The sequence below is a fragment of the Lethenteron reissneri genome, chromosome 23 (genome assembly GCF_015708825.2).
Source record: "Lethenteron reissneri isolate LAM-NWPU_2019-01 chromosome 23, ASM1570882v1, whole genome shotgun sequence".
NCBI classification, from domain to species: domain Eukaryota; kingdom Metazoa; phylum Chordata; class Hyperoartia; order Petromyzontiformes; family Petromyzontidae; genus Lethenteron; species Lethenteron reissneri.
Genome location: NC_083801.1, coordinates 3,125,556 through 3,152,948, shown reverse-complemented (window position 1 = coordinate 3,152,948; position 27,393 = coordinate 3,125,556). Strand labels below are relative to the sequence as shown.

The 27,393-nt window shown below is 46.1% G+C and overlaps 1 protein-coding gene across 8 annotated transcripts in view; it reads left to right on the top strand.

The window, feature by feature from the left end:
- The first annotated feature begins 264 nt into the window (after positions 1-264).
- Positions 265-27,393, top strand: part of LOC133345852 (disco-interacting protein 2 homolog C-like) — a 134,060-nt gene continuing 106,931 nt past the window's right edge. For all 8 annotated transcript variants that reach the window (XM_061556881.1, XM_061556883.1, XM_061556882.1 and 5 more), the window contains exon 1: positions 265-547. In XM_061556881.1, coding sequence (XP_061412865.1) covers positions 463-547 — 85 coding nt within the window. In that variant the 5' untranslated portion in view covers positions 265-462. The remainder of the gene's footprint in view (positions 548-27,393) is intronic.

Here is a 27,393-nt window from a genome sequence, read left to right as displayed (position 1 = left end):
GTTGGTGGCGTGGCGACTCCACGCGCATTGGGTAGATGTGGTTACGTCACGCGCAAAAGGGGTGGGGGGGGGGCGTACAGACATCACGCCCATTAACGGCACGCGTTACGTCACGTCACGACCATAGGGGGGGCGTGATGACGTCACACCGACAGGGGGCGTGGTGACGTCACGCCCAGAGGTAGGGGAGAGAGGGGGGGGAAGGGGTGTGGTGACGTCACGCGCAGAGGTAGGTGGGAGGGAGGGGGGGTAGAGGGCGTGTTGACGTCACGTTACCGGCGCGATGGCCGCCGCCCCGGAGTGAGGTCCGGCACAGCTCCGCGCTCCGCGCCGGGACGAGGGACGCGAGCGAGAGAGCCGGGCGGGCACAGCGACACGCCGGGCGGGCACAGCGACACGGCGGGGGGCCCGGGGCCACGAGACGCGGGGACATCCTCGCTGCCGCGGCTCGTCGTGGTGGCGATGGCCGAGCGCGGGATGGACGTGATGGCGCTGCCGCTGGAGGTGCGAGCCAAGCTCGCGGAGCTGGAGCTGGAGCTCTCGGAGGGTGAGAGACGCGGGCACACGGGGAGAGCTGGGGAGGGGGGGCACACGGGGAGAGCTGGGGGGGGGGCACACGGGGAGAGCTGGGGGGGGGGCACACGGGGAGAGCTGGGGGGGGGGCACACGGGGAGAGCTGGGGGGGGCACACGGGGAGAGCTGGAGACACGGGGAGAGCTGGGGGACACGCGGAGAGCTGGGGGACACGGGGAGAGCTGGGGGACACGGGGAGAGCTGGGGGACACGGGGAGAGCTGGGGGACACGGGGAGAGCTGGGGGACACACGGGGAGACACACGGGGAGACACACGGGGAGAGCTGGGGGACACACGGGGAGACACACGGGGAGAGCTGGGGGACACACGGGGAGAGCTGGGGGACACGGGGAGAGCTGGGGAACACACGGGGAGAGCTGGGGAGGGACACGGCGAGAGCTGGGGAGGGACACGGGGAGAGCTGGGAGACACGGGGAGAGCTGGGAGACACACGGGGAGAGATGGGAGACACACGGGGAGAGCTGGGGAGGGGACACGGGGAGAGCTGGGGAGGGGACACGGGGAGAGCTGGGGAGGGGACACGGGGAGAGCTGGGGAGGGGACACGGGGAGAGCTGGGGAGGGGACACGGGGAGAGCTGGGGAGGGGACACGGGGAGAGCTGGGGAGGGGACACGGGGAGAGCTGGGGAGGGGACACGGGGAGAGCTGGGGAGGGGACACGGGGAGAGCTGGGGAGGGGACACGGGGAGAGCTGGGGAGGGGACACGGGAGAGCTGGGAGACACGGGAGAGCTGGGAGACACGGGAGAGCTGGGAATGACACGGGGAGAGCTGGGTGACACGGGGAGAGCTGGGTGACACGGGGAGAGCTGGGAGACACGGGGAGAGCTGGGAGACACGGGGAGAGCTGGGAGACACGGGAGAGCGGGGAGACACGGGGAGAGCTGGGTGACACGGGGAGAGCTGGGAATGACACGGGGAGAGCTGGGGTACACGGGGAGAGCTGGGGTACACGGGGAGAGCGGGGGGTGACGCGGGGAGAGCTGGGGGTGACGCGGGGAGAGCTGGGGGTGACGCGGGGAGAGCTGGGAGTGACACGGGGAGAGCTGGGAGTGACACGGGGAGAGTTGGGAGTGACACGGGGAGAGCTGAGAGTGACACGGAGAGAGCGGGGGATGACACGGGGAGAGCTGGGGATGACACGGGGAGAGCTGGGGAGGGGACACGGGGAGAGCTGGGGAGGGGACACGGGGAGAGCTGGGGAGGGGACACGGGGAGAGCTGGGGAGGGGACACGGGGAGAGCTGGGGAGGGGACACGGGGAGAGCTGGGGAGGGGACACGGGGAGAGCTGGGGAGGGGACACGGGAGAGCTGGGAGACACGGGAGAGCTGGGAGACACGGGAGAGCTGGGAGACACGGGAGAGCTGGGAATGACACGGGGAGAGCTGGGTGACACGGGGAGAGCTGGGTGACACGGGGAGAGCTGGGAGACACGGGGAGAGCTGGGAGACACGGGGAGAGCTGGGAGACACGGGAGAGCTGGGAGACACGGGGAGAGCTGGGTGACACGGGGAGAGCTGGGAATGACACGGGGAGAGCTGGGAATGACACGGGGAGAGCTGGGAATGACACGGGGAGAGCTGGGGTACACGGGGAGAGCTGGGGGTGACGCGGGGAGAGCTGGGGGTGACGCGGGGAGAGCTGGGGGTGACGCGGGGAGAGCTGGGAGTGACGCGGGGAGAGCTGGGAGTGACACGGGGAGAGTTGGGAGTGACACGGGGAGAGCTGAGAGTGACACGGAGAGAGCGGGGGATGACACGGGGAGAGCTGGGGATGACACGGGGAGAGCTGGGGATGACACGGGGAGAGCTGGGGATGACACGGGGAGAGCTGGGGATGACACGGGGAGAGCTGGGGATGACACGGGGCCAACACGGGGAGACCTGGGGTTGACACGGGGAGACCTGGGGTTGACACGGGGAGACCTGGGGTTGACACGGGGAGACCTGGGGTTGACACGGGGAGGAGACACGGGGAGACCTGAGACACACGGGGAGACCTGGGGTTGACACGGGGAGACCTGGGGTTGACACGGGGAGACCTGGGGTTGACACGGGGAGACTTGGGGTTGACACGGGGAGGAGACACGGGGAGACCTGAGCCACACGGGGAGACCTGGGTGTGACACGGGAAGACCTGGGACCACGGGGACACGGAGACAGGGAGACAAGGAGACGCAGGGAGATCTGTAATGACGGGGTTCACGGAGATCCGAAGGGATCTGGGTAGACGTGGAAGATGGGAGACCTCAGGGATACATGGGAGAGTGTATTCAGTCAAGAGGGAGAAGTGAGAGGGAGAAGAGAGGAGGAGTGAAGACCGTGGGGCAGAGGGAAGAAACTCGAGGCTATAGATACGACAGGGAATGGAGTTGGGACGTGCCGTGAGAGGGGAGACGAGGTTCAGCGATAGACGGAGGGGAGAGGACCCGGACCCTGTGCGAGCGAGGACACCCAGAGACATTGCCAGCCCCACTGGGTACCCAGGGAGTGATGGGTTACAACAGAAAGAACCAAGAATATGAATCCCTGCAGTCACGAAAGGTTTACATCGAAATTTCACAACAGATCTTCTACAAGGGTGGTTGGTGGTGGTGGGTGCCTTGCGCGTGCCGTTGTCCGCGGCAAGGGTGACCGGTTGCCCTTGCTGGTTTGGTTTGGTCTTAATGTGTGAGGGTGACAGGGTGAGTGGGTGAACGCGGTGGGTGGATGAGATGAGATGGTGTCGGGGTGAGCTTGTTGTTAGGTGATGGGGAGCGGTGGTGCAGTGGTAAGCGCACGGCGCTACGAACCCAGCGGACCCGATTTCGATTCCCGTTCACGGTCCACGTCGTCGACGATTATCTAAACGTGTCATGGGCCGCCCCTAGGTAGACTCAGCTTTAAATGAGTGCCTGGTGCAGTGTGGAAACATCAGCACTTTGGAGACAGAGGTGGCCGGGCGTGGTGCTGGCCACCCACCCCCATAGGTGGTGCTCGCTAACAACACTTTCCCCAACAGCCTGTGAAGGCTACACCGCGTTGATCTTTGTTGTCATCTTGTGTGTGATGGGTACTTGAACACGGTTGAGCCCGGGGTCAGGTCGGCGTGAAGGCCGCCACTCCCTGTGCTGGGTGGTTTCGATGGAGATTAAGCGCACATTCAGAGAGGATGGGTGTGGACACGATGGACAGAGTTTGGGCAAGGATGGTTGTATTTAGATCGCCTTTGGATTTCCAGACGATACATCTTGATGACCGTGTCCTCCCCGTCTATTGTAGAGGCGGCACCTGCGGGTTTCTCATCGTGTTGTTTGGATTTCAGGATAATAATAAAGGGGTGGAACAGAGGATTATTGACATCCGAGAGCAACAATCAATCAGTGATTGATCTGTCACCTGGAAGATCGGAAGGCCTGGGCAGGAACTCGTCGATGTGTCTGTAAAAATAAACTAAACTTATGATTCTTGGTAAGGCCCACTGGGCTATATAGCTCTTTTTTTCAGAAGCGACGTGGCCACGAAGTGGCTTATCATGTGGGAATTTATAGCAGCCAAGTAATCGAAATGTGGAGGGAGAACCTCTGGAGGACCCGGAGAAAAATCCACACGACCACGGGCAGAGAGACACGCAAACTTCAAATTTATCGGGTCGGGCTTTAACTCGCGACCTCCTGAACATCAGGCGAGGTCGTCAACATCTCGCCACCATGGCGTCTGATGGCAAGGCACATCATGGACTTATTTGGCAGTGGTTTTCGTCAACTCTGATAGCGAGTCAGAACTTGTGGTTTAACTTTCCTAACTTGTCTCTCCATTCAGTCATGGGTTTCTTCGAATTAATGTGTGATTCATGCCACGCATCAGATACTGTCGTTAACAGTACTGTATTTTATTAAATCGAAAATAAGACTTGCGATGGAGATGATGCTGATGCCAGGCGATAAGTTAGAGATTTGTCAGAGACTGGTCGAGATGCACCCGAATGTCAGCTGTTTAACATCGTTTACCACACTTTGAAACGAGGTATTTTTAGTGAAATCTTTTTTTTTAATCTCTGTTTACATGTAATTGAAAACCATATTTTGACCTCCTGGTTTCACCGACGTTAAGGCTGTACAGTACTAAGTAACACCGTATTGTTCTTCAGTATTTCCCCCGTTTGCAAGGGCCTAAGGTATTTTCTGGGCATTTTTTGTAAAGAAGATTATGGGATATCGTCAATTGAATCTATTGTAATGACAATGTTACCATTGTATTATTATTATTAATGTTTCTCGTTGTGATGCTGTAGTTCTGGTGTGTGTTTGTACTTTGTTGCAGTGCTTTATTATACCACTTTTAAGAGTTAGACAACCTTTAACAAAGCAAGGGTACAGGAGGTTGTGTCGATGACGACTGCAAGATGAGTAATTCTCATCGTAATCTGGTTCCATTAGGGTGTAAGGAATTAAGTGACACTTGAATTTCACGTCAGCTGATTAACATACATTGCAACCCACGGAAGCGTTCTATTATCGTAAGGAACACGTTACATCCGTTACGGCAGAACCAGATACAGTAGTTATCCTGTGAGAGTATTAATGGCTTATATATTCACGGCGAAACACTGCCTTGAATCGTTGTCCATTGTCATCGAAGTGAACATCTGCGACTGTTTTGTTGTTGTTGTAACTGGTGGAACATGTTTGTTGTGTCGCCGTATAACAACATAGCCAGCTGCGCACAAAGGCACCGGTCCGCACATGTAGACAGTGCGTTGTGTCCGTCGTGTTTGTCAAAATCTCATCACCGCGTATGGAACCCACGTCTCTTTACATAGAGAGGTACTGCAACTCATTTGTACTTTATCTTTGCATTGCTCTCACGTATGACCCCGGTCCATTGAACAACGGTAAGGCTACACTGGGCTTCCCAAACAAACAAACAAAAAACCATACTTGTCATGAACGCATTTCGCATGTGGGCTGTACAAGTCCGTGCATATATAGATGGGAGGGGGATAGGATTCCATTTTGCCACCGACCTTCTGTGGTTATTAATCTCTTCGAGTTGGGAAGAGCCATTAGCTTTCAACGCTCCGATAATGGGACATAAAGAGTGTCTGCAATGTTTCACTCTGCGCTTCAATTTATTCACTTAATATAGTCATTTGTTTTTAGAGTGCATAACGCTTGCTTGGGAAACGCATTCGATTGTGATGTTTTGAACTCTTAAAAGATCCACTCAGCGCAACGGCATTATATATTTTTGGACATTTAATGTAAGTCTTTCTTTTTTGCAAATGACCAATTACCCACCTATATGTGCCACATGCAACTGGGCACAGCAAAAGCGGTTTTCCATTGCAGGCTCCCCCACAGAGAGCTCAACCACAGAGCATGGTTATAGTGCTGAGCCATCGATTTAGGGGCATGCTCTCATTGAAACGGTGAACTTTGATTCCTGGCATATTGTTTAAACTCAAACACTTTGTTTCTGGATTTTCTCAATAGGTGATATGTAATTGCAAATAACCTAACTTTTTATGTTACTTTAACACGTAGTAGTAGGCTTTCGCGATTCACATTATTCATAATAGAGTTTTTTGGGTTTGATCGCGTAAAATATAAATGTGTCGTTGACCCACCGACACAGCCAATTAGTTAGGTTTGTCGCATAAACAAAACGTGCCAATTAGTTACGGCTTCAGCACATCGGTGTGTTGGAGAGTGAACCCACAACATTTACAAATTGAGTACCTAACACTATTGTGTGCATTTGGTTGTTTGCCGAGTACAAATTTTACACATTGATCTTTTGGCATGGAAGAGTTACGTTTTGTCTAGTAAAATCTAGTCGACTAAACACTACATGGAAGCAATGTAGCGTTCCCCGTGTAAGTATTGTGTGAGTTAAATTAGTGTTACTGTTCATTTTAATAGCATACGAATGTTGATAAGCACTGTTGTGTAATGGAAGCAGTGAGTGCACAGGAAGTAGCGGTCAGCTGAAATCCAGGAAGGCTGGAGCAAAGCATTAAAGGCTCAGCTCCATAACAACGCAGCGGATGTCCAGACCTGGCCATGTTCATACTTCGTATACTCGTCGACAGCACTTGATGATTATTCCCATGTGCGTTGGTGTTTCTTTGAATAATTGATCAGTCCATACGATTAATAGTTTTCCATGGTCAGGCGGTGCTGCCTAGCAGGCTGGTGGTGCAATGGTTGGCGATAAATGTATTTGCGTTTATCGCACCTCGGTCAATAAGGTGGCTTTGGAAATTTGAGAGCCAGGCAGCAACAGTCGAGGGGCATGTTTCAGATAGAATGAATGCCAAGTTTCATAAAGGTTGAGTAATGGTGGTGCTTTGGTCTCTTGATGCATTGGCTGGAATAAGCCACACTAATTATGTGACGTTGTTCGAACACGCATGTTGCTAAGCATTCTTTCCTGCAACATATACACACACGCACTGTAGTGCTAAGCTCTTTAATGGTGGTGAAGTGAGCCTGCGTTGCTTGTATTTTTGAAGGTGCTGTTTGTGCTGTCCCCATGTGTTGAATGATGCATGTTTACAATGTGTCATTCTCGTTGGAAGTCTGTAATTTTGCGAGGTGCTCGAGCGAGAACGATAACATTGCAGCATGATTGACAAATACATACTTGGTGTTACTGGCGGTAGTGGGACTGAATTTTACTGTGATAACACGACAGGTTGTAAAATGCAAACCTGCAAATTATCTACAACAGCTTCCCCAAAATGTTCCATTATTGTTCAAGAGTCAAGTATTATATTCAGAAAATATTATACCAGGAAGATATATACCCAATAAAACCAGCGTAGTATTCTTATTATCTAGTAGACAATTCTGTTACGGTGAGCATTCAGATTGTGGATTTGGTTTAGTGGCATTGGCATCATATGAGCATCATATTTACAGGCATAGTTTTAGATTTAATTTGTATACACTTAGTTTTTTCTCTTTCTAAGTTTATAGATTCGTTTTGAATAGTTGAACAGTTACTTAAAATTGTAGTTATTGTCAGTAGTATGTCACTAAACCGATGTCTCAAGTGTATTGACTTGATAATCCACATTCACATGGCAGGGGCCAATATCTCCCTACGTCTACCACAATTGACTTCCCATAGTGCAGTGTTTCATTTACAACAACCACAAAGCTGTACCACAAACTGTCAGCTGGCATGAAGTCCCGTTTAGTATCACCCCAAAGAGGTTTGATCACTTCCTGATTTTTTTACTGACTGTGACATAGGTGGAGCCATAACATGGCCAAACGGAAGCATGTTTGCCCCTCATTACAGAGGTTCACGGTTCAAGCCCCACTGCTCACCCTGGTTAATATTGCAGGTGTATTAACGTAAAAGAAAATGCGGTGATCTTAACAGAGGACATTAAAGATCGCTGTGACTTTACTGGGGAAAGATTAGGTAGGCCATGTGTGCCGGCGTTGTCGTCCACATTCGAATAATTACCTCAAATCGTTAATTTGGAAAGCATATCCAGTATGTTCACGTATTGCTACGTAGCATTATTTCCCCCTCCTGATAAACAGCCTTTGAGACTCAGGCTATCCTACGTGATTACATGTTTTAAATAATAATGACATACAGGAAATAGTAATATAACTGTATACTTTCTATCTATGGGACCTTTTGGCAAGTACCGAAAAAAATAAGAATAGGTTTTTACCCTTTCCGGCAGTTGCCATGATAAAAATTAGGAATCGGTAAAAGCTATTCTTTTTAATAATTTCTGTATAGTTTGTATAGACTACATTTAATTGTAAATACAGTATTTACAGAGGGGTTGTGTAATTGCATCCTCTGGTTTGATCAATCTTGGATATACACCACTTTGTATTTGATTTATGTTTCTCGTACAGATGTTCACATTCCCAAGGATTCCTCCACATGAATTGAACACAAATGATAGCTCAATGAAGTTGCTTATCACGTGGAAATGCATAGCAGCCAAATACTCTAAACGCACATTTATAAATGTGTAAGGAAACCCCGAAGGACCTGGAGAAAATTCCACGCGACTATGGGGAGAACATAATCTTGGTTTTTTCGGTAAAGTCACGTAGGTAAAGAAAATAAAAATAAAAAATGAAATAAAAATAAATGATTAAAAATAAATAAAATTGGGGATAACATTAAAACTACAAATATACAGTCATCAGGGTCGGGATCGAACCCACAACCTCCTGTATACCAGGTGAGGTAGTAAACATCTCGCCACATTTTGACCACACGGATGTGGTGTTGTGGACTCTGGTGCTCCACATTGACCGACTAGCGACCCTTTCAATGTCTAAACGAACGATCACATTTGTTTCAGTTGCACAAGTGCAACTCTGAGCAATTGGGTGCAACGTTCAATGTTTAATTTGTCCGCAGGGCCACTTCAGACCTGCACTGCCTTTCATGTGGGAAGTCCCCAGAACTTCCTGTCAAATGTCCCAAGTACTGTACATAAAACAACTTGAGCTCTCAAGTGGCCATCAGTTTGATTTGGAGATGACTCTTGAGAAAACACGTGTCTTATTATTGGTCATTGATTTTTTTTCCGTGTTTCTTTAACACGGCTGTCTCTTTGCTTGTAGCCTGCACATTGGCTTGTGCTGCGTATGAGAAAATGCTCTGTAGTGATTTTTATGAATCTCGTCATTTTGTATTTTTATATTCTACCACAAGAAGGTAATTGGCTGTATTTCGTCCTACATGTATATATCGTTAATACACTATGGTACATTATTCCACACACTCGCGTTCATTTGTAGAAGCATGAGAGGAAGCTTGCGGGGAATTGTGGACAGAGCAGGGGGAGACGGAGCAGAGGCAACACCAGATGGTCCCATTCACCCTTTCCCATTCTGATGGCGTATGTGTACATGATCAGTCTTTCTCCCGATTCCATTCTGATGATGTACACGTATGCACACGTGGTCATGGGAATGGAATCGTAAGAACATATAAAGTAAAACAACTTTATCAGTACCAAGGCTCCCCCACGAGGCTATCATCGAGTGCGGTTGTGTCGCCACGATTCTCTGCGGTGAGTACAATGTCTTTAAAAACAACGATGCTACGCTTCTCTAAATAATAGTAACGCTGAACCGCTTGCCCGTTTTGAGATCCATAAGTAAACGGGGTACCCACCCTGCGACTTGCAGGCATCTCGGAATGGGAAAGGGTTAAGAATCATCTCCTTCCGTGAGTTAATTCATATTTATGAGCACACATGGGCAGCACATGTCTCATCCGTGGAGCACAACACATCAATGTCAAATGGTAATCGTCTGAAAGATAGACTTTCTTCTTACCAGGGGACATCCCACGGAGACTGAAAAGTTAAACTCGAGTAACAAGTGACAACCAATACGATGCAATGTGGGCTTAATATGCTAATCCACTGATGGATAAGGGCCTCCCCTTGCTGTGCTGGTTATGGGGGTTATTTGACCATAATTTACCACGCTGGTCAATGGTATTGGCAGCAGAGGTCGCAAACGGGTTTTGATTCCTTACCCGTACCCGGCCGCACCAGGTTCGCAAACGGGTACCCGTACCCTACCTGATACTCGGCTACTCGTACCTGGCCGGGTATCGTGTAGGGTACGGGTATCGGGTACCCGATTGCGACCTCTGGGATGAAGCCATGTTACAGGCGCGGGTGGGTTGATTCTAGGAACTTGAATTGTGAGAAGAGACAAGACGTTGGGAAATGAGTGACAAACGGTTACTCACCAGTGACTCACGGCCTACCCATACCCGTACCCGGCCGCACCAGGGTCGCAAACGGGTACCCGTACCCGGCTACCCGTACCCGGCTGGGTACGGGTAGCCGGGTATCGGGTAGGGTACGGGTATCGGTTACCCGATTGCGACCTCTGATTGCTAGAGAGCATAGATGTGGTAGCATATCAAGTACTGTGATTCTTGCCCATCCAAATACTTTCCAGGCTCAGTCAGATCTGCTTAGCTTCTGAGATCTGCTCTGTACGCTGTTATGCATCATATTAATCTAGATTTGAAGTTTTCGTGACTGCAGGGATCCGTACTCTTTGGTTATTTCGGTAAAACGGACAATGTTTGGGAATATTCAGGGATGCCACCACAGTGTGTACAGTGTTGTATCTTTATAACTGCATTGTGTGATGACATTTTCAAGACCAGGAAACAATGAGCTTCTCCAAATGATTAAAATATTAGTTTTGCAGATTGGAGACAACTGCAAGTCACTCGTAATTGTGCTTGAGTGGAGATAACGCTCTCAATAGGCCATCGATCTCCTACAGATGATGCGCGCTCATTTCAACAGTGAACGGGTTGTGATTTCCACTAACATTACATGTTCAGAGCGGCTGATTTTTGGGCATCGATGTGGCAGTGTGCATGATACTTTTTCAAAATGGTTTGGCTTTGAAGGGACATAAAAACTCTTCACTACATCAAGAGCAACGCTATAGATGGGTTCCTCGTGACTCTTTTCATGAGAAAGTGGCATTTATGGAAATTACTTTGGGTCTTATGAACCATGACTAGATTCGAGGAGAACGGTTTCTGGAAAATATTGTTACTAGTGATGAGATGTGGGCTCGTGACCTCATTGCTTTTTTGAAATGACGAAGTGTACAACAATGATTTTTATATATGCCCCATTTTCTAAATGTAAATTATCACCTCAAGGTTGTATGGACAGTAGTCGCAGGCTCTTATTTCAGCTTCTATATTTTCAGATTTGGGCCACGCTTTGCTTTTTCACAGCAGTATTTTTTTAACGCGTAATGACTTTGACGTATGTGTGTACATTTTTAAAAAGGAAATTACTCAAGGGGTTGACTTGAGATACAATAAGGGGGGCCCTTTGAATGACCAGTCAGGAAACAAGGTTCATATGTTTGCCATATTAATTCGCCTTCGGTGGCTATTGCAGTGACACAAATAACGTGTGAAATAGTGACGATGTCAGGGTGTGTGGGTATGATAGAAATGCAACGTAGCATGTGTATACCAATCGCACGTACATCATGTCTGTTCGGCAACGATCGTTGTGGCCTTCTGTCTGCCATGGCGCCTTACATCAGGCGCTTTACAGCAATTGTGAACTGGTACATAAGGCGGCAGTGGTTGAGATTAACAAAGTGGGGTTTTAACAAGTGTTGGTGTAGTTATAGTGACAGTTACGAGAACAGGCGGGGAGTGGTTAAGGAGGGTTGGGGCAGGGTCTGATCGTAGCTAGCCTCATGACAATTTATTGTTTTACAGCAAAGGAAATATCGCCTGATTATTTTTGAGTCATAGTGTGGTGTCAGAATGCCGTTTTATGTTGTGCTTTCTTAAGAAGGACAACCCCCCCCCCCCTACATAGACAGAATACTTTCACAAAAACTGACCATTCTTAATACTGTTAGAAAAATAAACCGGCCAAAAATGTGTTTGAAAAAAACCCAGCATAATGTGTCCAGGTGCACAGGTTACGCTTAGGGTTCAGATTGCTGCCAACGGGGGGGGGGGGGGGGGGAGGGGGTATGCTTTGTCAGAACATGGCGAGATCAACTCTGCTCCAATCGAGACGAATCTTTTTAACAAAACTTCATCCAAGTGAAATGATTATAAAATGTAGAAATGAAAGCCAACGTTCAATGTAAGATGAAACATAAAGTTTACAGTGGACAACATTCCACTTGTGTGTTAGGTTGCTCCTCCATGTGGATTGCCCTCTATGAAAGCGAAGTGTGAAACTTAGTGTAAAAAACCAAAACGAATTGGCCCACGAATGAAAATAACGTGCAAACGATTTCAGCAGTGGACTTGGTGCAAAGCCACATTGCCGCAGAGTGACGCTCCCAAGTCGTAACGTAAACCAGGACACTTGTGAACACCCCCTTTGTTATGGACATGTTTAGATACCTACTCAAAGCATGAAATTAAGAACATGTATTCTTCACACTTGCTTCCATCCTATCGCCCGCTTCCTTCGCACTGACTCTGCACTGGTATCGTCGCACTTGGGAAGGGCTGGGTGCCTCACCTGCATCAGGTAGCTTTGTAGATGCGTTATTTAAGCTGGCAAGAAAAAAAATGAATAAAAATACACAGCCATCACACCACCTGGACTGTCCACCGATGACAGATTTCATCGTCCCAATTGAATTCACCTAAACGATTTAAACCAACTCAAAGGACACTATTGTTTATAAATATATATAAATAAAGGAAAAAAACGTGTTAACAGATGCTTATATATGCACCTTGTTTTATCACCTCCATGAACAAAAACAAACTTTTGGAATGCTAAAGTAGCACGTGGGTTTGTGTATTCTGTCGAAAAATGTGAAACGCATTTTTTGGCTAAAGGAAAAAAAATATCTTAAAACCAATCATAACATTCGGTGTGTATTTCTGCCAAACATGACATGTATTTAAAACATCGTGAAAATAGTACAACATTCAAAGTGCACGTAAGATTATGTATGTTTAACTTATTTCGCGCCATATGTAGCCAACCGTGCCAATGAGAGGTGGGGGGGACAGACAACAAACTGAACATAAAAAGCAGTTTTAAATAAATTAGTTTTCAAACTAATTTCACGCGTGGAATTAAAGGGGTAAGAGGAGAAACACGCACATTGCAGACACATCCAAGAAACCCAAGACCACTGCACTATTACTTGAAAACAGATGTATTTGGTTAGACCTGTCACTGCTGGAGATGACAACTGGGGAGGAAATAAGAATGGCAGCCAAATGCCAGTGCACAGATAAGTTCTTTGGGGACGAGCAAACTGCATTTGCGAGCGACCACGGGCATCGTTGTCATTGACACATTCTTTTTTGCCAGCAGTGAACCGAGAATGAATGCTTAATTTTGTTACGAGAGAAAGAACATGGCCCAATAACAGCGTGTGAGTTTGTCAGAAGCGCCCCATCCCCGTTTGGGTTACTTTTTTTATTACATGCTTTTATTTAACTCACTCTGTCTGTTGTTGTTGTCTTTGTTGTTGTTGTCATTTCCTCAAATCTTGTAACTCAATTTTAACCCACTTCTCAATGTGGTATCGACTGCAAACTTGGTATACTTATGTCATACTGATGACAATACTATATTCTATCATAAAAAATAATAAAAAAACATTTTTAAACCATCTTTTTTATATGTTATGTTTCGCTTTGGGTCTAATTGTCCTCGCTCAACTCACGTTGGCTGTAAATCGCCACGGCCCCTGACGTTATGGCAAGCCTCGGGGCCACTTCCTGGAGTCGTGGAGTTCTGCCATTACTCGTACGGTACATTTAATTAAAGCGTGTTTAAAAAAAAAGTATTTTATATATTACTTTTTCATCGTTCGGGTTACGATTCCACTTGAAAGGTGGCGTGTTACGCACGTTCATCCCTCCTCTCACTCTCTTCAGTGGCTGCCCGGCTGACATTGATGGTGATTGTTTTGGATTGGCCGATTGACGTTGGTATGTTATGGCCGGCTCAAACATATTGCTTCTGCTACCCTGTCTCCACATCCCACTCATATTTACGACTATAAAGATTCATAGTCAACCGTTGGAGGCCATGGAGAGGATGAATGAAAATATTGTACATTGGAATTGGCCAACGCTGTAACTTATGTGGTAATGTTGTTCTCAATATTTAGTTTTGCTTTGGATCCTCTCACATATCAAGCACCATGAACTACATTCTTGTTACAATGCTGTGTTTAGCATCTATTTCAACATTTGTGTTAACCTTCATGCTTGCTTTGGTTTGCGTAATTCCTCTGCACTGATGGCTACGTACAACAAAGATCCCCCATATAGCCTTAACAGACTGTAGGGGCAAGTGCTGTTAGCGAGCACCTATGAAGGCCGGAATGGTACACGAGAGGGTGGGTGGCCAGCACCACGCCCGACCGCCTTTGTCTCCCTGGTGACGATGTTTACACACCACACCAGGTACTCATTTGAGGCTGAGTCGACCTAGGGGAGGCCCGGGACCGGTTCAGATAATCGTCACTGGTGTTGTCCGTGAGCGGGAATCGAACCTATGTCGCCGGGTTCATAGCGCAGCGCGCTAACCGCTACACTATCGCTACGTACATACACTTACTATCAGATACTGTTGTAAATATACAGATTGTGTGAACACAACAGGGAGACTTGTACTATGTTAACACCGCATCATGAAATATTGCTGATTGTCATCGCTTGTGGGTGTTTCTGTCTCACTGAATAAACGTATAGAAACTAAAACTAATATTTTTTATTTTACCACTGAGCTATTTAGCTCTTTTTTGGAAGCGACCTGGCTATCACAAATGATAGCTCAGCGAAGTGGCTTATCACCATGTGGGAATTTATAGCAGCCAAAGACTCTTAAACGCATGTTGCATCTGAATGTGGAGGGAAAAAATGTGAGGGCCTGGAGAAAAATCCACACGACCATGGGAAGAACATGCAAATTCCAAATATGCAGGCATCATGGTCGGGGTCGCACCCACAACCTTCTCCAGGCGAGGGAGTTAACATTTGGCCACCACGGCACCCCTCGTGTTGTCATCCCTCAACACTAGAAACTAGTGTTGTCATCCGTCTGCAGTAATACGAATTGGAATGTGCAGATTCTTAAGCATCTGAAGGTGCCATTGAGAGCATACCGAATCATCTCAAAGCACATTGAGGCAAAATAAATAATCAGACAAAGCCAGAACACGTGCCGTGCAGGTTGAGCAGCCGTGGATGAACACGGCATGCTCTGGCCGCCTCAGCCACCATATCCCCACGCAGATGGCGACTTTAATATTTAAACAAACTTCGCATCGGTGCTTGGTAGCCCTGAGTCAATGGCAGAAATTCCACGTTCTCGTGATGGGGGCTGCTGTGCTGTCGACTTTCCACAAACCGGGACTTGGTGGGACAGAAGCCTGGCTGAGTTCACCTCCACTTGGAATCACCGGTTGTACACACGACCGACAAACACCATTCTGCCAAGGAGTCCTAACAGCACGTTAGGGGCCTATATATAGAAGTGTGGAACCTGAAATTTGCATAGGACCTTGGAATGCCAAGTCACTTTCTGTTGGTTTCCATAGAAACGTGGAGGATCCCTTGGGATGCGCGTTGTATTTTTGGAAGATGTTAATTAGATTGCGTCAAGGCTGCACATTCTTTATTTGTAATTTGTGAAGCTTCGGGATGAATTTGTGAGAGCTTCTTCCAAAATGTACTACTTTTAAGTCCCAGGGATGCCACCCATCGTATCGCAAATGAATGTGGATATGTTTTCCCCCTTAATTAAAAATAATTGGTCAAATCTTAGCTGGAAATTTCACTAATGGAGACATTAATTGTAAAAATTCTAGTTTTAAGCAATACAGTTGCAAATGTGGGAAGAGGACACAATTTTTTTGGTTATCACGCACGTGACAATTAAAACTAATGGGATGCGATCATTTTTTTGCGATTCAGTCTTCCTTTATGTAACCATTGTGAATCCAATTGGATGTTAGGCTCGTGTTGAATCTCCACTTGCACAGGGAAACGTTTGTGTACTGTTTTGCACGTAGACTCTTCGACATCGTCCAGTGGCCTCACCTTACAAGTCTGTGAATTGTCATTCTTCACAAACATTACAAAAAACAGAATTAATGTTAAACGCGAACATTTTTCTTAAAAATAAAATTGGATACTGAATTATATTCCTTAAAAGGTCATGTCCTGGACAACAGTACTAGAGTATACATTCAGTTGTGGAGCATGTGCTTCATATTTAATAGTTTTTTTATTTGAATGAATCAGCTAATTTATTGCATAGTCATAGGACACCATATATTTGCATGGCACCGAGTTCTAACCGGTTCATATCTGCTTGGTGCTCTTTGAAATCTTTTAAAATATTCACGAGTAAAAAAAGGTATGGTGCCAGGAGAGAGAGAGAGCACATACTGTATGTAAGTTACTAACCCCATTCCAACAGCATTATACGTACTATGGGATTGCCTGCTTTAGATGCAGAGGTTCCATTTAACACTGCCCCCCCCCCCCGTGTTCTATTTGTTAATTCTTTTCATCCTTAATGCTGTTTCCAGGTCTTGTAGATGTCAGTACGGTACATTTACTGTGCTCCCACGTTAATGTTAGGTTATGTGACATGAACAATATTACATTTTTTTCATATTGTGCGCAATTCACGAAGAAGTGAACGGTTTTATGAAAAGTATATTTGTGAACTTGGAAACATTTACTTTAATTCTCTCACCAAAGTCCAAATGGAATATTGTAAAAGCTTGTATTTTGAGGCCTGCTTGAATTTCAAACACACTTCCAAGGTCAAGTAGGCATCAGTAGATATATTAACATCGTTTTGTCCTGACTTTTGAAAATAACTTTATGCTATCTTTTATAAAAAAAAATTATTACACCAATTTAAATACCATATCCACTCTTATTATTTTTTGCTGCACACAAGTAATTTACCGTGAATGTGCTATTTGAACTATAAATGTAAAATCGGCAGTGACAAGCATTATTGCTGCGTGTAAAACGAAAGGTAGTTTAGTACAACATGGGAGAGAGCAGAGGGATTGATTGGTGTAGTTGGATGGCTGTATATAGACTGCTGCTCAGTGTGAATACCACTTGGCCAGTTTACATTGAGTGAATGTTTTGATTGGTTTGGTGGTCCGGTTTACGCTATAGTTTCTGTCTGGCATAAAACATGATGGCTGTGAGATTTATTTGCATGAGTATGCCTATTATAGAGCCAAATCTGAGCTAATGAACAGTAGCATGAATGAACCCGGCCACATACATTAATTGGGTGTCTTGATATTTCTTGGGTCTTTCGGTAAAGCCACGGTGACTTGAGTTCAATTTCCAGCCATGGCTAATATCGGTACGCGTGTCATATCTAAACCTGTACTGGCCTGTCAAGGCGAAGTGACCTGCTCAAATGAGCATTTAGGTGGTGTTCATCTCCTATTTATAGCCCTGAGCTATGAGTGGAAACTCCACATTCCTATGGCGGGAGTAGGCCCTCCTATAGGTCAATTAGAACCAAAGTGGTACGAATTTTGATTGACTGGAGTGATGGTGGACTGAGTCAACCAACAACTCGGTGGTTTATATTTCCCATCATTTCTCAGTTGAAAGGTAAAGTGGCAACTCTGTAAATGCTTGCTCACGCCACTGCTCGTAGAAGTGCCTCCATTGAAGGGGACTGGAGAGTATTTGGTCTGCTTGTTACTCGCTGTATTCCATGTCCAGCGTGCTAACCGTTACACCAAATCGGCTCCATTGAGTTCAGAGTTCAAAAGGTATTTTTTGTTTGTTTGTTGCTCTTGACGATTCTGTATGTGCGGCAAACTCGTAACCGGTTTTGTACCGGTTTTTAGCGCGCGATTACCGGGAATGATAAAACCCCCCGAGTTTAGAAATCCTACTTGCATATACACCAATACGGTACTTGTGTAAATAATTGCTAAATTCCACAGTAAAAAAAAAATACATTTTCTGCCGTTTTTTTTAAGTATGGGTTTAGATTTGGCACTTGGTCAAGCATGTGTCACGTGGTATTAAAGGGTCTTTGATAAACAACAAAAGAAACATTTACATTTTATTCTGGTCAAAATTAGATTCAAGGTTGTGGGCCACCTGAGTAAAACATTAAACATCTGGCTCACGTCCCCATTCCAGAGTTCCCTTTGAAGCTCCCCATTTAAGTAAGATAAGCTTAATTTATAAATTGTCAACCATGCCATCCCATCTGCAATGCGGCTTAAACTTCTGTTATTAGACTCGAAGATGGCTCGCATTCACGACTGTAATTACTCAAACTGTTTATTGTCATAGCTATTCGAAACGGCGATTATTTATGACCGAAGGACCCTAACATTATTATTATTATTGTGCCACTTGGAACACGCGCTGCTGCACTCTGCGTTATTCGCTCCGCAGATGCGAAGCATGAAATTGAGGTGCGATATCAAGTGCCGATGCGCGCGTTTAATGCACGTTCAGCCGCTGCTTCCTCCTGTCCCACATCGCCGTCACTCGAGCGTGTTTGCCACCACTGCTGACCACATACGCAGCTTGCCCCCACTTCCCTTTCGGCTTCAAAGCATCCACCCAGATGTCTGCGACTGATAAAACGCTGATCTCGTTTAAAAAACCGCCTCAGCATTGTATACATGTCGTGATTCTTGTCATCGGTCGTGATATATCCACTGCTGGATGAAAGTCCACCGAAGCCGTAGACGTCTCTTGCGACCTCGCTATGCGACAACCTAACTGGTTCCTCTACACGAGTTAATCTTGCAGCTCAATCTCCGTGGCAGACGTGGCAGTATTTGCTTGCAGCCATCATCGCTTTTCCCAAGCCCCCCACTTATTTTCTAATCAATCGGTACTATGTCTCGAATTGTGTGTGTGCTCGAATCTAACTTAACTGTCTTTGTGCCTCGGTGTAATTCCAAGCCTGTACCTCTCCTGTGAAAAGTGCCGACAGCATTGTGCAGCGTGATGTTGATGACGATTGCTTGTGTTGCAATCGAAACGTCGTGATTCGATTTAATTTATTTCATACCTACGTGACTTTACCGAAAGAACCAAAGAGTGTCCTGCGTGATGTTCTTTGCGCTGCATACATTTACAGGCCCCGTCAGCTGCTCGTATTTGCACTCCACAATGCGTTGGATCTTCTGATGAGGATGGTGCTTGTCGCCACATGTCCGGAGATGTTTATCCTCTCAGTGTCATTTTGTGACCTCTGCATTGTCTTGAGTCCTGACTCATTGGTTAAAGGTAACGTTAGTAATGCATAATGCAAATGCTATGTTTTGTACGTTATACATTATGTTGAATGCACTCTTGTATCCAGTTTAATCATCCACTGTTATAAATAGGTTTGTTGTAATGACTCTGGGACATGATGACCTATTCACCCTTGAAGAAACTGCCAATATAATTAATAATGAATCATCAATTAACAGCAATTATGCCTTCCTCATGACATTTATTTTATTAGGTTTAAAAAGCCAAAGCTTTCAAAAAGTTGACGAGCATCGGGCAATATTCACATCTTGGCCGATCTGGTATAAATCCACATATTTTCAAAAAATAAGTGCTGCTTACCATGTTGTATTTACTGGCCTCTGAGGAATTATGGGCTGACTCTACTAGCTGATATTGCAACCGAAACGTTTACCAAAAATCTACAGCCTTACAAGTTGAGCAGTTCCGGTCATGAGTCTTTGTTGTTATACTGCTATATACTGTATGTAAAACACTTGGGTCATTTAAAGTGTCTAAATGTGAATGCCTTACACGGTGCAATTTAAATTCGTAACTAAAGCGTAACCGTTTATATTAAGTCATGCCATAAAAAAAAACACTACGACTTCTCAAATAAATAGGGGGCGTAAAAATGCGCAAACATGTTTTGTGGCAGTGTCTTGGGTCAGATAAGTGTCTCATTTTCGCATGCATTGCGGCTCTTGAAACATTGAGTTTTTTTTACCGAATTAGAATAAAAAATGTCTCGTTATTTTCATTTGGCGACCTCTGGCCTAGTGGCAAGTGTCAGGGTGCGCACATGAGCGCATCATCAGCTGAAATCTTACTGCGAGCGTTGGATGCTATTTATGCAGATGAAGTAAGAACATCAGGCATTGGCATGCCTTGCCGGACACCGGGCACTGTCAGCCTTCATCACATTTAAGAGATCACTTTAAGATACCCAATTTCCTACTTCTGTGGGAAATGGCGGCGGTGAGCTGGTAAATATTTATAGTGCACAGCATTAGCAGCATTCACTCTCTGACCCGTTTGGTTTAAATCTTTATGGACCCACGGACCGCTATCAACCCTCAACATTTGTTTTGTGGACCACCGTGCAGTAAAATAATGACGTAAAAACAATATCATATCTGCAACAGTTGTGCGAACCACTTCCCATGGCCATGCGGGACCACTTGCAGTCTGCGGACCCCAGGTTGGGAAGCACTGCTCCTCCACCCGATATTAGGGTCCTGTATGTGGCATGGGCTTCTCAATCTACAGATCCACCCCGTAGAACCGCAGCATTTTGGCAGAAATGCCAAAGTCTCTGAGAAGTCGGCTTATGCCCTCGAGTGAGATGCTTTGCTTTTAGCTCTTATAGCACTCCATATAGAGTCATCATTGCAAACACCGGCAGAGTACTTGTGCCATAATTCTTTCCTGCCCAATTGCTCCAGAGCATTTCATCACTGATGGATAGGATAAATAATGAACATCAATGGGAAGGGTGCCGTGAGATCAAACTGCTTGCTGCCTGGGCATGTGTGGCTTTGAGGCCGTGTGCGCACAGCTGGCCTTGCACGCTGTGGCACATAGAGACAAGCGTTGGCACATCGACAAGTGTTTTGAGAGCACTGCTTGCGGGCTTAATCTCTGGTCTCCATAACACACCGGCCTGCTTTGTTGTAGTCAGAATGCGTGTAGAAGTTCGTAAGACGTGCACTGTGTAAACCGAGTAATCTTGAGGAGCCACCTGAAAGGGCCGGTGCAACATCCAAATAAACTGCGGGTGTTTTTTTTTCCGTTTCGAATTCGAGGTGTTTTTAAGCGGAGATTATTTTTAAACCTTTGCACGCGTACGTGACCGGAGCTTGTTTGAGAATGTGATGTCGGTCGAGCCCAGTCACAAAGCGTCTCGCCAGCTCAAACGAGCGAAGCTGAAGGCACTGATCTTCCCTGGTGGCCCTTCAGCCTCTGGTGGAACAGTTCACATTCCCACGGTGTGAGCTCGCTTCTCCCGTCTCACGGCAACTGTTGACTTTCCATACAGTGGTGTGTATTTTTTATTGACCCGTGGAAGGGGGGTGATGATGGGCCGACTGGATCCTGAATCGGAACTTCTTGTACTGGCCACCCGTGATTGCGATTCCGCGTTCTCTAATCGCAGCACTCCATGGATACATATGAATGATGCACTTCATAAAAAATACAGATATATTCAAGATAATCCCTTGCCTGGTTATAGTTCATGACCCCGCATAATATTTATGTAGGCTATAGGCTATAGTGTAAAACATAGCTTTTGTTGAAAATAAATATTTTAATTGTCACGGTGGGATTTTTTTAAAACGATAAAAATATTTTGCATTTTATGAATGCAGAATCCTGCATTACTTTAATGTTATTGGAGAATGACCAAATTTAAGGAACTAATTACTCTTGAATGCCTTATGAAATATAAGTAATAATGGTATTTCATTAGCTAGACATCTGCCAAAGTTTTAATAAAAATGCCATGTGCAGGGTAGAGTGGTGCCTACTGGTTAGCGCACTGCCCTATGAGCAACACATTAAAGCAGCAGATTGCTCTGTGTGGAAATAAGTTTGTTGGATCTTTTTTTGTTATCTTTGTTTTTTTTTCATCACCATTACACTTTGCCCATTTTACTTCGAATTAAGATACATGTAACAGAACAAAGTTTTGCTTGTCCAAAATCTGTTAGCCTTGTTCACAATAAGTCCAATGGACCATTAAGAAAAAAATTGTTGGGAAGTGCGCACGCATTTGCTTGACAGTTTGGCGGATCTTTGTGCTGCGCTCAGTCTGGCTGACATTCCGCGACAGTGAGGCCTTTGAAAGGAGAAGAATGCAGCGCCGGTCGGGCCTTCCCAGCATTCCAGATTCGCCTGCCATGCCGAAAGTTTGCAGAGTCGGGCCACAATGCAGAGAGCAGTGGGGTGCACGAGCCTTGATGGCCCCCAACCCCAGTTTGCCACGTTTGGGACTATTGAAAATGGTGAAGTTGACTAATATGGTAAGAACAAAACAAACACATTGAGACATTGTCAGTATAACAAAACGGTAGAGAATGTAGCCAAAAGTGTTGACTTCCCAAGGGCGTATATCCGGCTGTTAATCGAAAGCAAATGTAAATTAACTGAAAAGATATTGTACGTAATGTTTGTGTTGCAAAAAATGGCATTCGTGTTTCTGGTGAGGAATAATGAGAATGAAAATGCACCTTAAACAAGGTCGGTTGAAACTGTCACCAAAGAAAACGGCGCTGGATATTTTATGGGATTCATTTTTCTTCCTTGGGGTACGGGCGATGCATCTGGCCTCTGGATGATAAAAATGTCAAGTGCCAAGACCGATGAACATTTTACAACTTTTATTGCATTCTATAAAATTGCCTGGGTGGGATACAGATCAACACCATGAAGCCTCTTTCACAGGACTCTAATAGTAGCCTTATTTTAACATTCTTCGTGCAGATTGTATGCAAGAGACGAATGTATAACTTTGATAATGCGTTTGTTTCATATAGCCTCATACTGAAGAGATGCATACTAGAATAGGCAAAAGTTATTCAAAGTGTGTTGCAAGGGTGGAAAATCGTAGTATGTAAGACGTGTGCTTCCTTTTGCAAAGTGGTTGTTTAGTACCGGAGCCATTCTGTCGATATGGGGGTTTGGGGACGTGGTGCAGTGGTTAGCGCTCTGTGTTATGAACCTGGCAACCTGAGTTTGGTTCCTGGCCATGGGCAACATCAGTGACTCGTGATATCTGAACCGATCTTGAGCCTCTGCCTTCACCAACACGCATTGACCAGTGTGGTGAAGTATATTCAAACAACCTCCTCCGTGGCTGCTATGGCATGGCGATGCCTTCATCCAGCAGTGGATTGACAAATGTGATAGTATTACTATCTGTGTGGTGTGAAACAACATAACACAGAGCTGGCAAATAAATCAGCGGTGGAGCTGGAGGCATTGGTGGTGTGCAGGGCAGTTGTGGAGAGAGTGGAGAGTTTCCCATACTTGGGCAGTGTGCTCATGACCGGCTCCGGTTTAACAGCAGAGGTCTCACTCTGAATCAGTCGAGTGGCATTATCTTTTCATCGTTTGCGTAATGCTGTGTGGAAGCCACCTGGTTTGTCGCTCCACACGAAGCTTCAGGTCTTCTCGGCCACAGTCATTCCCTCCCTTCTCTACGCTTGCGAAACGTGGACCCCCCCTAATGGAACATCTTCGCCGGTTATAAACATTTAGGCTGGCCTGCCTGCGATCCATCCTGGGTTTAACCAGGCTGGATTGTGTGAGGAGCTCACAAATCCTTGAAAGATCTGGACAAAGTCCCATCGGCGAGCTCCTCCGGCAGGCAAGGCTGCGTTGGCTGGGTCATGTCGCCCGCATGCCCAACTACCGCATGCCCAACCACCGCATGCCCAAACAGCTTTTGTTCGGCCAGATCGAGGGGGCTCAACGGGCGTGGCACGGGCTAGAGAAGAAATGGAGTGACGTGGTACAGGAGGATGTGGAGCTGAGTGAACTTGCCAATGACTGGTACCAGTGGTGTCAAGATCGGCCTCTGTGGAGGACTCTACTGGGCAGTTGGAGGCAGTCGCCCTCCAACAACAACGGTGGGCGGAGGAGCGATGCTCACAACGAGCGGAGCGCCGGGTGGCTAAAGCACAGTAAGTTGGCACAGTAGGGGGCACAGGTGGTGTATTAGCCAGTCGTCTCTGTCAGTCGACCCGTGGCATCTGGGTCTGCCCCGTAACCTCCTGCCAGCGGGCGTTCGATATTTCTCGTGGCCTCAAGGTGCACATAGCCTGGCACAAGCATCGTGGTGACGTCACCACCACTTAGTGGCGAATGGCGGTCGTGTGGGGACCGTGAGCCAAGCAAGGCTCCTGGTGCCACCGAGCTTCAGGGCTCCATGTGCTTCATAACACATTCGCTCCAGATGTAGCATTTTCCCTTGTCATGGACGCACAGTGCCTGCTTTCGCGAGTTTTAATGAATGCGTGGCTTATGCTGCCTTCAGTGAACATAATTGGCAGTAATTTCCTGCACTTACCCTTGACGAAGGCAGAAAACAGGCTCGAGCTCTTAATGGGATAAAAGCTGTATTATCAACGCAAAACGAAAAGTATTTCGTTGTTAGGAATCGTTTTTTCAATTTCCTAAGAGTGCAAAGTTTGCGTTGACAACACTGTGGTGTACTTAATGTGAAATGCCTATTTTAATTTAGATATTTTTTCACGTGGTTTTTTTCCCACCGTATCCTCACCGTAATTTTTTCATTTGAAAAGAGCGGCGCTAATCTGCTTTGAGTCGTAGTGCATTTATTTTATATATAAGGTTACCTAAATGTTATTTTATTTTACTGCAGTAGGTTTTAAGGGGCCATGAACATATTCTTAAACTTTCTCTCGACTTCAAAGCGAGTAAATATCATGACACGCTTTTATTTGGCGATTGTGGTGGCGATATGTTAACTCCCTTGCCTGCTATGAAGGATGTCGTGGGTTCGATCCTGATCCTGACACCTGGATGTTTGGAGTTTGCGCGTCTCTCTCCCTGTGGTCGTGTTGATTTTTCTCCTGGCCCTCCGGTTTTTCCCTCCACATTTTGAAACATGTGTTTAGAATATTTGGCTGCTATACATTTCCACGTGATGATATCATTTGTGGCCTGGTCGCCTCTGAAAAAGAGCTGTATGGCTCAGTGGGCCTTACCTCGTAAAATAAAAAAAATGAAGTTTAGTTTTAGTAGCTTAGTACTAAGCCTCATCAAATAATTTGCAAAATGTGATTTTTTTAAATCTATCGAAGCACTGGTTGTCAGCCCAAGCCCTCTTGTCACTCCTCTCTTACAACCCATTGTTTATACAGACAGGCCTCTGCAATGTCCATTGTGTCCGTGCATGTGGCTCCTGTGCCATGAGAAACGGGTTTGGTTTGGCGGTGGGCCCACCCAGTGTGACGTATGTGCGCACACACCATCAGGAAAAGTGACCCCTCCAGCACCTTTTTCCGTTCCACAGCAAACCCCATCCGGCCTTGGCCCCACGAGACTACTTTAGGATAACCAAGTCAAAATAACAAAGGATAAGCCTTAGTCTTATCATGTTTTTGTAAATATAAAAACGGCTTACCTAATCATCTTCAACATCTGTGGCTAGACTAATGAGCCAAGAGAGTTATGTGCCAAGGCTGCTTTGCTTATTCACTCTTGTCAATTGTCAAAACCTACGCTTTTGTAAGGTTTTGTTTTTCTAAGTGTTGCTTGCTTGCCTTGAGCTACTATTACTGATTCAATTGTCCTTCCGAGTGTGCAAATATTATGGATACATTATATCAGCAGACGAATGTGGGTCATGTGTTGTAACATGTAAACGTAGAGCCAAAAAAGCCACATTTTTCTTTCCAAATTAGAGATTTTTGATTGGAACATTTATACCTTTCTTCAGGCAATAAACGCTACAATGGTTGTAGCAATCAGTAATATGGATAAAAAAATAAATAATCTTGCGCTATGCCTGGCAGGCATGAAGAATTAGAGGCAATGTAGTTACGAGATGTGAGAAAAAAATTCTGCAGATTAACAATTAGTATTTTGCTGTTGTTCAATTGTTTTGTATCCAGAAGAAACTGGCTACACAACTTGCCGTACCTCTTAACCCAATCGTGTCGCTCTGTATAGAACCATGGTTGTCCTATTGATCCGCTAACCCCCTGCCATACGAATGCAGAGTTCCGCCATTGGCTCAGGTCTGCACGCAGGAGATGTGCGCAGGCCCCACACCCGTTTTAAACGGGGACAACTTAGACTGTTGATATGCTTATATGCATCTTGACAGTCGCCTACCCACCAGTCTCCATGACTTGTAGCATTTCACGTTTTCATTGTCACGAATCTTTTTACCTGTCGCGTGTAATTTACGTAAGGTGAATCCGATTAGCACGGTTGACTACGTACGGTTCGAAATAAGTTAAAGATGCATACGGTTGCTGCTTGATAGACGTGCAAAGTGAGATCGTGCTGTGTGCACGGGGGGGGGGGGGGTGACATTTAACACGCTCCCCTCTTTAAGTGTGTACTGTGCTATGTCGATGACTGCCTTCTCTCTATGAAATGAATATGCCCACTGTTTACGTACAGAGTCCTGGGATGGGTAGCTTTTAGTCGCTACATAAACTCAAATTATATTTTATTGCCCAGTGTGAGACCAGATAAAAACTGATGTAGCACTGGGTGTATTGAAGTAGACGAACTGTAAATGAACTAAAGTTTGCACTGGGTTTAGAATGAACTCAGGCTTTTGGGCCTTCAGTGCAAACATTTTAAACATTTTATTTAGTTTTTTAGGAACTGGTAAATAATTTCCTTGTGGTTCTATCATTGTGAAAGCAGCAGTTGGATCCTTTGCATTGCTGAGGAATTAAAACATGACAAGTGTGGGTGGAGATGGCTATTGTCTACAGACTTCCTTCACGTGACATGCCAAGTCACAAGTACTCTCCCACACCTCTTTGCCCATTGGCTAATGAGACCTACAGAAAATCGTGTCAAATCATTTACATAGGCCTCGTTGCAGAAACCAGTTTATAATCTCCAAAAGGTTCTCTATTTTGTGCAAGTTCGATCGGCAACTTTTCAATGCAAAAATTGTGATTAGCACTCTACTTTTGCATTCGTCTTGTGGTTGAATCGCAATGCCTTCCTAGACATGCCTAAATTGTTTTGTAATGTCTGGCCAAATTGTTTGTGAACCCAAATGTTAGTGGCCATGTGAACTGGTCACGGCGGGCTGCCTCTTAGCCAGTTGGAAATGCCGCAGGGCCGGGCTCTCACGCTTCCGTTCCAAAGTGAAGTGTCCCTGCGGTCGCGTGTTCCTATCCTCGATTCCAGTCGTTGTTTATTTAAAAAGGCCAAGACCTTCCGTTTGTCGATTGCTGTCACAATCTCGGCACGCTTTGGGTTTCTCCGAAAACTGCGGTGGGATTTGTTATTTTGATAGACCAGTCA